The sequence below is a fragment of the Myxocyprinus asiaticus genome, chromosome 14, assembly GCF_019703515.2.
Source record: "Myxocyprinus asiaticus isolate MX2 ecotype Aquarium Trade chromosome 14, UBuf_Myxa_2, whole genome shotgun sequence".
In the NCBI taxonomy this organism is placed as follows: domain Eukaryota; kingdom Metazoa; phylum Chordata; class Actinopteri; order Cypriniformes; family Catostomidae; genus Myxocyprinus; species Myxocyprinus asiaticus.
In genome coordinates this window covers 8,185,307-8,198,567 of record NC_059357.1, presented here as the reverse complement: position 1 = coordinate 8,198,567, position 13,261 = coordinate 8,185,307, and the positions used below count along the sequence as shown (strand labels likewise).

The window sequence follows — 13,261 nt, the reverse complement described above, 5'->3', positions numbered from 1 at the left end:
AAGTAATCTCTTTAAGTAATCAAATTTTTTTGAATATAACTATATTCTGATTAACAACTATTTTTATTGTAACTGTAGTTGAATACTAATATTTTGTATTTTAAATACGTAATCCCATTACATGTATTTTGTTTCTCCCCAACCCTGCATATAGTGGCCCTGACATCAGTGAACCACTTTCAGAGTGTTACAAGCGTAGATATCTATCCGTATGTATATCTATGTTTACGAGGGGATAGTTTACATGGCTCTGGTTTGACTTTAAAGATGCCTTATTGGTTCTTGCATGTCTCCTGACAAATCGCAGTGTGGAAAATTTGAATATGTGCATGTGCGGTAAAGATTTGAGAGTTACCGCGGAGGGCTTCGGCGAATAACAATGAAAATTTCAGTCTGTTCCTCACAGAAAGCTGTTGTATGACTTCAGAAGACTCTTGAGTATAGCATACACGTCATCTGGACTACTTGTAGGGTACTTCTGTGGTGCTTTTAGTGCTTTTTGGAGCTTGACAGCTCATTGTCACTGTTTTCTTTTTTATTGTATGGAAAAGAATGCCTGAACATTCTGCTGAACAATTCATCTTGTATTAAACGGGAAAAGGGGAATGTAAATAATGACAGAATTTTCATTTTGGATGAAATATGACTATAATTTCTTAATTAAACATTTCTTGAAAGGGCTTAATGGACCTTGAAAGAGAAAAGCTTTAATAATATTTTTTTTTCCACGAATAACCATGTTGACAGAGAATAATAATGCATGCAAAGACCGCAGCAGAGGAAAATACTGGAAGGAAAATATAAGAGAACAGATGGAGGGAATGTAACAGAGGACAAAATAAACCTTTTGTCGATCAAAGTTCAATGACGGACCTTAATTTTCTTTCCATATGGGAAGAATGAGATGATTGCTATTACATAAGTACCAGGAATGTAACCAATGACCCAGACATACTAATTCAAAACAGATGAGAAAGTGTTTTTTGAGAAGGATGAGTGTACGGAACCTCAAATGCACAAGTCTTTTTTCATTACATTATGTTTTTAATGGTTCATGCGTTAACATAATTAACTACATGCAGTATTGGCCATCATTGGCCATTTATTCTCTTGCTACTCAAAATTATCCTAATTACTGAGATTGCCTTAGATTACGTTGGAATATCTTTTTAATTTTTATTTATTTTATTTTATTTTTTGGACATGTACGATACCTAAAATGATGTGTCTTGTTGAGGTGAGGTGTGCCATTACTTTTAAGTGATTGGACTTTTTCACCTGGCAGATGATAAAACTGGTGAAAAGACTTACATTGGAGAAGAAACCCAAACCATATCTAGAGCCCAGAATATCATATAAATTTAGGGACAGTAAGGTATCCCCTAGCCAAGAATCAACAAAAATACCATAGCAACATGCTAAAATCACTCAGAACACCATACTGTAGTAACTGTACACTAATACCCTGGCAACCACCCACAACACCCATATAAAAGTATAGTTTTTCTTCTATTGTAAATTCTGCTCTCATCTTCACAAAGTTTGTATCTTTTCACGAAGCAATGCATGTAGGTCAAGCAGTCTTTGGATAGTTTGTGTATTTGTGTGTGTGGGTTGGGCCATAAATGAGCATGGTGAAAATTAGCCTACATTTATGGTTTGCAGATATTTCATCTAAAATTCCTCTGTGGGAGATAAGGTCTCCACAGACCATAGAGCAAAATCTGGGTAATTCACATAACAAGCTGCAATATTATGATGTTTTCAATGAGAGTTTCTTTGTGGTTTTACTTCTATTTATATGTTCTTAGAAATTAAATGTACACACATTTGTGGGGTTACGTTTTCTGCTAGATAGACAGACGGATGAACGGACGAACGGATGGACCTAAGACAGACAGACAGATAGACAGATAGATAGATAGATAGATAGATAGATAGATAGATAGATAGACTGATGAGCCAAAACATTATGACCACCTGTCTAATATGCTGTTGGTATGTATTGTACATGCTTGTATGACTCTACAAGACCCCAGAAGGTGTCCTGTGGTATCTGGCACCAAGAGATTAGCAGCAGATCCTTCAAGTCCTGTAAGTTGCAAGGTGAAGCCACTGTGGATCGGACTTGTTGGTCCAGCACATCCCATAGATGCTCAATCAGATTGAGATTTGGGGTAACTGGAGTCCAGAGCAACATCTTGAACTCTTCAGCATGTTCCACAAACCATTCCCAAACAATGTGTGCAGTGTGGCAGGGCGCATTATCCTGCTGAAGAGGCTTCAGGGAATACCATTGCCATGAAGGGGTGTACCTGGTCTGCAACACAGTTTAGGTAGGTGGCACGTGTCAAATTGACATCCACATCAATGGCCAGACCCAGGGTTTCCCAGCAGAACATTGCCCAAAGCATCACACTCTCTCCACCGGCTTGTCGTCTTCCCACAGTGCATCCTGGTGCCATCACTTCCCCAGGTAAACCACACACACGTACATGGCCATCCATGTGATGTAAACTCAGCGGTGACCTTCTTCTACTGCTCCAAGGTCTAGTTCTGATGCTCACATGCCCATTGTAGGCGCTTTCAACAGTTGACAGGGGTTATCATGGGCACTCTGACAGTGTTGTGACACATTCCTCCCATAACCATCATTAAAATTTTCTGTGACTTGTGCCACAATAGACCTTCTGTCGGTTCAGAACAAATGGGATAGGCTTCGTTGCCCTTGCGCATTGATGAGCCTTGGGTGCCCAACGCCCTGTCGCCGGTTTGTTGTTTGTCTCTCCTCGTACCACTGTCGGTAGGTACTCACCACTGCTGACCGGGAGCACCTCACAAGCCTTGCCGTTTCAGAGATGCTCTGGCCCAGTTGTCTTGCCATAACAATTTGGCCCTTGTCAAAGTCGCTCAGGTCTTTACTCCTGCCAATTTCTCCTGCATTCAACACGTTGACTATGAGAACTGATTCTTCGCTTACCATCTAATCTACCCAGACCCATGACATGTGGCCTTGTGAGGAGATGATCAACGTTATTCGCTTCACCTGTGAGTGATCATAATGTTTTGGCTCATCGGTGTAGATAGATAGATAGATAGTTTGATTGATTGATTGATTGATTATAACGAATGCCCAAAATTGGAAAATAAACATTATAGACGAGTAAAAATTATTACAATTTACACAATTACACAAGAGAGAGAAAGATTTGAAAAGTCTGTCTTGACTGAGTGGCTCATTGTGTGTTTGGGAATGGGATGGAGGAAAGGGAGTGAGAGACTGAATTAGAACGAAAGAAAGGGAGGGAGAGTGAAAGAGGGAGGGAAAAGAAAGCTGACTGAGGAATTTTCCTTTTTCTTTTTCTCTACCTTTCCACAGCTCACTGACCCAACTGCAGCTGCAAAACCAGCATCAAGAACTACTGTAAGTATTGCTACACATACACACATACATCAGACCAGCAAGATAAGTGTTATACAGGAACTGCAGTTGACAGAGTTTATCAATTTATAAATGTTTTAATAAATGGGATTAGTTTAATGAGACTTATAATAAATTGTGCAGCCTTATTAAAGTCATCTTTGCATTACAGTGTTCACATGAGTCTTTTGTGAGCTTTCTAACAGGAAACATGCTGTTTAAGGCTTGACAGCATGAGTTTACAGCTTGCTGGCAGAAGTAAAGATGCGGAGACAGAAGGGAACACGTGCAAACTGTTCATTCTGTGCCACAGCTGAGGCCTATTACTGATGTATTACAGCCACATTTCTGTAGGGCATCTTTTAAAGCACAGTTTGATCTCTATAGCAAGATAGACATAATGCTGATTGATTTGTTAAGGCATAATTATTTAATTGCTGAAGGTTACTATTTATTTAAAATCAACAGATGATTTTGACAGTTGCACTACAGACTGGTCTCACAGTGTAATTCGGAAACAGCAGGTTGACTTTTCTTTAGCTAAAATTGGTCTGTGCTTACCGAAATTTGAAACACTGCCCCCGGTGAACTCTTGCAGATAAGAGCTGGAATGTGTCTGGTGTAGGAGTTGAGCAGAGCGACAGACACATTTGACTCTGTTAGTTTAGCTGTCGTCAAGTGTGCTGGTTGGAATCAGACCAACAGAAACATTCATCTGTGTCCTCCTGAAGGGGCCTACAGTTGTCAACATTCCATTCTCTCTCACTTTTTCTGTCTCTCTTTCCCTTCCTCAATCCATTTTTCTGGATCATATCTTAATTCAGTCTACCTGAATGATGCCATTTTTTAATTACAAAATCTCACATTAATTGAAGAATAACAGTGTGTGGAAAGTTATTGTAGGGAATGACTTAAATATACATGAACAAAACACAAGAATCAGAATTATTCTCTTATCAAAATCTTACTGCCAATTGAAAGTTTTACAGTCATGCTGAAAAGACCAGTTTAGACAAACATTCATTTTTATGCTGATCCAGGCAAGTTTATGTAGGCTTAGTGCTGGTCTAGTTTGTTTTTCACATGTTCATTCTGAAAAAGTTGGCTGACCCAGGAAGTCTTAAACTCTGTGGACCCTGGTCCATAGGGGGGCACTATATCGTGAAATAAGTTTACGCTTAAAATGTTAAAGTCCCCGGATACATAAGTCATGCATATGGGGTATCATTTGATATCACCATTTTTTTTTTTTTTTGCATTTATATTACATAAAATATAGGGCTGAAAACATCCGTGTCAAAAAAAGCGCCACCTAGAGGTAATGTGGAAGAAATGTTAATATGAAAAGTCTTTCACATTGCACATAAATGGACAAGTCATATATCAAATGAAAGCTCTCATTCTCATGAATGTGACTGTACAGTATTTTGTTGCCCTAATACTACAGTTCGAAAGATTTTCAAAAGAATCACAAAGTGAAATATGATTTGTGTCAGACATCAAATACAAAAGTCTTTTTTATGCCGTGATCAATGTAGCTGTAAGCCCCAAGTAGCCAAAAACGTTATATCTGCTTTTACCTTAGGCAGTTTTCTAACAAAGTTTTCTACATATTTTTTACTTGTCTGTAAGCTTGCTTGGGTAAATAATCAAATGTTATATCTAAGATGTCCAGAACAAAATATGCAGTCCAGCAGGAAAAGTATGCTAAACAAATCATCGGAAATATATGTTATCAACTATTGGTGATAAAATGCTTTATATCATCACAAAGGGGACGATCTCAGATTTCTAATTGAGCTTGTAGTCCACTCAGAGGTCGAGATTTAAATTGGACTGAAAATTAGGCTGGGAGACCAGCTAAGACCAAGAAACCATCTTAGGCTGGTTTTAAGCTGTTTATTATGCAAAATGTGTGTATTTTATTCTTTTGTCTCAGGTGCCGCCATGTTTGGATCCCTCCTGCCTATCTGTTTACTTCTTCACCTAGCAGTTTCTGTACCTCAGCCACCCTGCCGTCGATGCTGTGAACACCTCCCACCGCTAGACGATGCTGGAACCCTTAAACAAAGCATGCCTTCAATGCCTGAAATCCGTACATACATAAACATGACCATTCTCAAAGGTACTCAAAAGTCTTTCTCCATTGATTGACTGATTTTCTTTTAGTTTAACAAATTTCCCAATCTGTAGTCTGTCTGTCTTATGGCACAAGTGCTCTGGGATATTGAATCTAAACTGGCAAATTAATCATGATAGAGATTCTGCAGGGAAACATGGCTCTCATTGTTTGGGCTGAACAGTATTGTGTGTTTTCAGTTGCTTTCCTTCCCTCTGTGAGCCTTAGTTAACCTCTCTGTTTTTGGCTCTGGAATTTCTGTTCCACTGGAGGCCTTTTTAGTGTACAGGAAGTGACAAACCTGGCAGAAAAGTTGCTGATGTGGCAGGAACAGTATGACCAAAGTTGTTTTATGTGCCTTGCATGTGAGCACATGTGTGCATTCGTTTGTTGCATGTATGAAAATGCAGTCTGCAGGAAAAGCGGTCTGGAAATTACAAACCAAGGTTAGAATTAGTGCCAAAAATTGTATGTTGACCAGTGAAAGACAATGGAAAAAATAAGGAGAAAAAAACGAGCCTTAGTTGGGCAAAAAACAATCCTTCATTTTGGCCTTTTTTAAAAGCTGTGATTTGAGGTTTGTGGGTCTCATTTTAATCTGGCGGAATTTTTTTTTTGTAGTGTGTGCCAATTTCCTGTCAGCATTGGTATATAAAGCATGGCTTACCAAATCAGTCATATTACTCCGTCGTATCTGAGGTCTGACTCTGAGGAATAAATATTGGAATTGGATTTTATAGTTTGTGCCCACATCACCCAATACTGTCTTACTCCACTTACTGTACGATCTATTATGACTGTACTACCCATTATGTCAGCCCTGCCATTCTTCATGTAAAGCTGTCCTTGTGTTTTGATCTCATACAGTAGCTAAATGTGTACACATGGTTTCAAATGAAGGCATGCAGCTGGATGCAAAAAAAAACCCTTATGTTAAAAACCCATAGTGAAAATACACTTGCAATCTCATACTCAATGCATATGTGTGAATGTGAACACTTCTAGCTAAGCAAGCTTGATTTCATACATTGTTGTCTTTTTCAAAAATATCCCAGAACACAATTCAAAGTGAAAAGCCCCGGTCACACTAGTTTTTGAGCATGCAAAATTATTTCGGACACCACAATGGAGAGGATATGATATCACAGTTGAGGGCTTCTAGTTTTAATAAATAATACATCGCAATTAACAAATAATATTATATTTTCTAAATGTTAAAATATGCCATCTACTTACTTTTCTGCAACAATAAAAACACTCAGCTTTGAAATGTATTGTTTGAATTGAGCCAAGAGGTCAGTGTGTGACATTTCGATCTTCTATTGGTCACAGGAATTTGCAACAGGCTTTTATAGCAGTCGAATGCAACATGTCTTTGCTTGAACTTGATTTTCTGGTCTCTTGCATTTGGATACGTTTGAATGGAAGTAAATGCGGCGCAAAGTTTAGTGTGACCGCGGCATTCTCAGAACTGCCACAAGGGGTACTATAGAGTGTCACAGTCTGGCTCTGGAAGTAAAAATCCCATTCATTTTTTCCATAGACTAATTGATTTTTGATGATAACTTACAAACCTTTAAAGACAGACCTACCGTGAGTTCCGAGTTTGTTCATCTTTGGTTTATGCCTTAATTGAAGCTATCAGTCTGCGTTATTTCAACCTCATTGTTTTAAAATCGTAATTAATAATGGAATTCCTGGTGAATAACTACACTACCCATGATCCAGCAGAGATAGATCCACCAATCAGAGAACTGTGGCCAACAAATCCTGTCAAATAAATCCAGAAACAACTGCTCACTTCCATGACGCAATCAAGTCAGTCTACCTACACCGTCAAACTACATACATATCTATATATGTCAGAATATTTTACTCAAAATATATTGTTTCTGTACTTATAATCAACAACCTATAATCAGTAGTTTTATATAGTTCCATAGTTTTTTATTTGATTACGTCAAATGCTTCATGGGATTGTAGTTCGTGTCTTGTACCTTTGTCTTTTTGTCAGATTTTCAAATACTTTTTTGGTTTAAAACAAAGTCTGTAATGTTGTGATTCACCTCAGAGCTGGTTGCTTTGTTTCATGGCTTAGAAATCATTCATGAAGGATTTTATGAAAAGCCCATGGAAAAATATTAATGGGAAAAATACTTCTGGAACCCAGACGACTGAGAAAGTGGGCGGGCAATGTTGCGCTCTATTGCAGTCATTAGCGTCAACTGTCTTATTTTTCAGGTAAACTACTCTCGTGGTGGGGCAACAATTTGATTAGATTTTCTGAGAATATTGCTGAGAAAGTTAGTTAAAAAACTGTCAAAATGTTTATAGTTCACAAAATGTTCACAATTTATGATGATACCATTGTTGTCAGTTTTTACTACTAATTTGAAATATGTTCTTTGATCATAATCTTGACCAACTGTTTTGGAGATTTTGGTCCTTCACCATTCAAGTAGATAGGAGCTGTGCTTTTATGCCACTTGCATCCATAGAAAACAGCTTCCAGGGAGTGTTCCCAAGATAGCCGCAGAGTGAACTGACTTGCCTTGAAAGTTTACTGATTTTACTGACTTTCCTTTGGCTGAAGCTGTGATCAATATTGGAAAAAAGGTGGAAATACGCAGTACTTCATTTGTAAAAGGATGCATTACCGCATTTATCGTGAGGCCCAAGCGCTTCTGGTAAATGATGTAATGCTTCTGCGCACATAAACGGTCAAATGTGTTCATGGTCATAATGCCCGTCCTGTGAGGGATTAATGTATACACAGTTGGTTATGTTTTACGTAAATGCAAACAGTTGCATCAAAAATCAGGTATGTGTCAAAATATTGGATCTGTGCATTAGATTTGCAGTCTTATAGATCTGCTGTAGTTTATTGTGTTGTTTACAGCCTATTACTCAAACAAGTACATAGGGATCACACACTTGTAATGTGTTGGCCAAGCTTTGTGTCTGCATACATGCGTGGAATATGTTTGAGGTTATTGCTTTTTCTTACACTTTGTTATTTTTCACTCCAAGGGGACAAGGGTGACCGTGGAGAAAGAGGAACTCCTGGAAAGCCTGGAATCGAGGGTTACCCAGGACCACAGGGAGCTCTGGGTCCCGAAGGAGCTAAGGGACAAGCCGGAGCTCCGGGTGATGCCTGCAAGTCCCAGCACTCTGCTTTCTCTGTGGGCCGACGGAAGTCCCTTCACAGCGTTGACAACTACCAGGCCTTGATTTTTGACACCATCTTTGTAAACACCCCCGAACACTTTGACATGTTTTCCGGGAAGTTCCGTTGCCAAATACCCGGCATTTACTTCTTCAATGTAAACATTCACACATGGAACTTTAAGGAGACGTATCTGCACATCATGCACAACGAGAGTGAGAAGGCAATTGTTTACGCTCAGCCGAGCGACCGCTCCATCATGCAGAGTCAGAGCGTGATGTTGCCTCTGCAGGAGGGCGATGAGGTTTGGGTCCGCCTCTACAAACGGGAGCGTGAGAACGCCATATATAGCGACGATGTGGATATTTACATTACCTTTAATGGATACCTCATCAAACCAGAAACTGAGTGAGACAAGAAACATTGGCGGAAAGGAGCGAAAAGGATCATTTATTGACTTAATATTTGAAAATGCCAAAAATGCTTAAGCAGTGGAACAACTTTTACAGGCAAGAGGATTCTAAACAACTGAAGACAAAACAAAATAATAAGTTATAAAGGGAATTAAAGGTGAAGTGTATAATGTCGGTACCTCTAGTGTCACCGAATGGAATTGCAAACATAATTATTGTTTTCAAAATGTTTCCCAAACACTTCCCCCATCTGCCATTGGTAGAACAAGCAGATAGTCCCACCCCAAACTTACACCATTGGTTAAGCCAGTGACCACGTTTACATGCGCTTAAGAAAACTGTTTATTCCAGGGTTTTTGCAGAAAGTGGCATTCTGAAACGTCATATAAACGAGAATGCCGATTTTCTTATGCTTTTTAATGGATTAAGAGAAAGCAGTTTAACACACCCTGGTTTATCCCAGAGAACGCGGCTTAATGTGGCAATGTAAACACATAAGTGGCGTTCTTACGTGTTTTTGAGGAGTGCGCATGTGTGTGAACAGTCCGGAAAACTAACGTCTTAGGATGGTGCCAAACAAAATGTCAAAACAGCAGAAAGAATTCAACATTTCTGGGACTACAGTGGGAAAAGCACATACACTTTAAATTATAGCCATTTATCCACCTTTTTCCTGACTTCTCCATGGGCGGCACCATTGCGGTGAGAGACTTCCTCTCAGATGCTCCACACTTCCGCTTAGTTGTTGTTATCAGCTAGACTAATGTTACTGGTGATGGCGAGCAGCTAAGGGTTTCGATAATTATGCTCTGTTATATGGTGTTATAACAACTACATGTGGCTTAAAAACTTCTGGAAAATGAATTTCACTACGATAAGCCCCCCAAAAGCTGCCAATGCTGAAACATTCCGAGTCGAACTGGATGTAATAATCAGAAGTTACATTAAACAAATTCTCTGTCACTTGCCCTTTTAAAAAAAACATTGACAGATAATTCCAAATACTGTCCATTATTTTGGAAGATAACAAAGATGAAAAACATTTAAACCAAACCTTTGTTTTATTAATCATCTTTACAAGGTTCATATCTCATGCCGCGCTGTGAGTGTATGTGAATGTGGGTGAGACCAAGTTGTTCTCGGCAGAGTGCTTGAGAAGGCGGCACTTGTTAATGCAGAAATAATGCAAAGGTACATTTCTCAAATCTGAAGATTTTTAAATGGAACCTATTATGACCATACGTCCTTTTTTCACGGATGTTTCCTCTTTCTTTAATTCCCTCCTTAAAAAGCGACCAGTCGGGATTTCTAGATTCCCTAAATGTCCGCTATTTGGCTGTTTTCATATTGAACTGCTCAACAAAAAACATCATTAAATCTAGCGCATCATATACATGAATTCTCTCTTTCTCTCTCTGCGTGCTGTATGTCTGTCTCTCTCTCGCTTTCACACACACACACACACACACACACATACAGGGTGTGTGCAGAGAGCACTAGAGCCCAGTAACTTTACCATGTAAATGTGTGTGATTGATTGTGTACTTATCTATTCAGGGATTGCAGTCGAAACCGAATGTCCACATGCAACCTTTAGTGAGAAAGGGATTTACGTTAAGTAAACACAGACTCTTCACTTGTTTTTGACCATTGTTAGTGATATTTCAATGCTTGGTAATGGGAATAAGCTGCGAAGCGGAAGTCTGTAGCATCCGCATTGGAAGAACGCGCTAAGCATAATGGGTAATTTCGCTGCCTGTGAAAAAGGTGGATACACACTAATGTAAAATATCGATGGTCCTTCACGTTCGGGTATATGCAGGGGAATCCTGGAGTTTTACATAAGAGGGAAACCCCACTATTATAGCGCAATTCTGCTGCAGGTCACGATAGAAGGTTAAGGAAAAAAATACAGCAACAGCTCTGGAATATCTGGAAAGCAAAGCAATGGAGAATAAAATAACAAAGTCTTCCTCATATGCCTTGTTTGTTATTTACACAAGCGTCGCAGAGAAATTACGTTGCTCTGGAGAAAACTGCTTACTGACCGAGCCGCATGTATACAGGAATAAAGAGAAAGTCGATAACACAGCTCATGTAAACGCATATTCCGATTTTGAGGCTCAAGCAGCTTTCTCACAATAAACAGCTTTCTGGTGTCCATGTAAACGTAGTCAATGTTCCTGTGTCGGGCTGGTTCGAGACGCTCAAACAAACAATGCCACCACAGAACCACAGTGTTTCGAAAAACGAAAAAAAAAAAAAAAAAGTCATAATAATAGCGCAATGTCTAGAATCATTTTACTCAGTATCTTAATCTGGACATAGAAAACTTCGACCAATTGTCTGTTTGAAATGAGTTGAGAGTGTGTCAGCCTAGCTGCAGGTCCTGAGAAAAAAATACATGCAGTGTGTGTGTGGTGTCTGGTTCTGTTTATTGGACAGAGGTTTTTTTTTTTTTCAGTGTTAAACAGGATGTGTGTGGCTTTCCATTTTTAGTAGCAAGAATCCACTTGAGAGAGACCTAGATGATAGAAATATATAGAGAGAGGGAGATTAAATATTTTCAAACCACAGGAGACAGATTTCGTCCCAAAATGTTGACTTAAAAGACTCTCAAGTATGTGAAGATTCTGAGATGATAACGTGCAAAGAAGTGGTGCTAAATCAAAATCTAAGTTTAAACCTTGCTAAACTTCTGGTTGCATTGTTATCAAAGAAATCAGGTGCTACGAGTTAGATATTTGTATTTTTTTAACACATTTCAGCAGGTGCTAAAAGTTACATACTTGACTGCAAAAGGGACTGAAAATATTTTGGTTTGTAAATTAACAGCTAATATTCTTATTTCCAGTTGATGTATTTTATGGAATGTCTAGTGAACTGTATTTTTATTATTTTAAATGCCAAAATAAAAGCTTAATTCAACTGGTGTCAATTTGAATCAAATAAACAAGAAGTTACTGGAACAAAATCTTTCTGTGAAAAAAAAATGAATGCATGGTTAATTCCCCTCAGGGTCATGCAAACATAGTGTATAAACACAAACAAGATTATATGCACAACTAATTATTTCCCTGTGTGCAGAAAAGTTGGACCAGGTTATTTAAAATTACACAAAACATCATCCCTTGTAATACTGGTTCAATGCAAGTTCAGCCAGTGAGACTGGAGGTTTGATTGTTTTTATTAATTTATTTTGGATTGCATAACAGAGAAGGACGTGCTGGTGAAATCACACCCTCTAGTGGTGAGAGGGAATAGTGCATATCATCATGATCATATTAATCGATTATGTTTTACACTTAATGATTTATGTAAAAACATGAAGGATGACAAAGGATAAGAAAACATTTTAGATTTTATTTTACAAAAATAAATACATATTTCTACACAAACACAACTGAATCATTTGGAAAAGCAACTACAAAATTAACAGTAGTCAATAAATATTTCTTCATTATTCACATTAAAAAACAGTCCAACCCTTTAATATGGAGAAATTTTGCCAACTTATTACTGTACTGTACACTAGTAAATAATTGCATCTATTAAATCAAAAGCAAGTGCAATTGTGTTTTTTGTTTGTTGTTGTAAACAACAAACATGTAGCTGTAGCTCGAATCTTGTTTCCCCAACATCAATGAAAGACATTATTACATCATAAACAGTGAGGAGAGTATAAAGGAACAGTTCACCCAAAAATAAAAATTCTGTCATAATTTATTTACCATCGTGTTGTTCCAAACACACAACTTTCTTTCTAATGTGTAACAAAAAAGAAGTTTGGTGAATATTGCTGTCTATCTTTCAATAATATGAAAGTGGACAGTGCCTCACTTTAAAGCTTAAAAAGGACCGAAAGTATCATGAAAGTAGTCCTGGCAACTTTTGCATAATACTGTATTTTTCGTCTCCATTGTTTTAAAAAGACGGACCGAGAAATTCACTAAGACATCTACTTTTGTGTTTTCAGCATAATATATAAAATCTACATGGATTAGCTACTTGTTTACTTGGTGCTCAGATACACATGTATCTTTGGTGGTTGTCAAGCACGTGGCAACTAATCCACAAATGAACAATAGCTATAAGCCTCTATGGGTTATGTATATTGTTCCTGTCAAGCAGGCCTGCATTGT

The 13,261-nt window shown here is 38.2% G+C and overlaps 1 protein-coding gene across 1 annotated transcript; it reads left to right on the top strand.

Moving 5' to 3' along the window:
- Positions 1-3,377: 3,377 nt before the first annotated feature.
- c1qtnf6a (C1q and TNF related 6a) lies at positions 3,378-12,041 on the top strand. The gene is made up of 3 exons (XM_051717742.1): positions 3,378-3,424; positions 5,361-5,546; positions 8,571-12,041. The coding sequence occupies exons 2-3, from the start codon at positions 5,369-5,371 to the stop codon at positions 9,116-9,118; spliced, it is 726 nt and encodes a 241-aa protein (XP_051573702.1). The 5' UTR covers positions 3,378-3,424; positions 5,361-5,368; the 3' UTR covers positions 9,119-12,041.
- The last annotated feature ends 1,220 nt before the right edge of the window (positions 12,042-13,261 follow it).

Coding starts and splice junctions, on each gene's coding strand:
- c1qtnf6a (XM_051717742.1), top strand. CDS start 5,369: ATGTTTGGATCCCTCCTGCCTATCTGTTTACTTCTTCACCTAGCAGTT. Junction 5,547..8,570: donor AAACATGACCATTCTCAAAG/GTACTCAAAAGT, acceptor TTTCACTCCAAG/GGGACAAGGGTGACCGTGGA.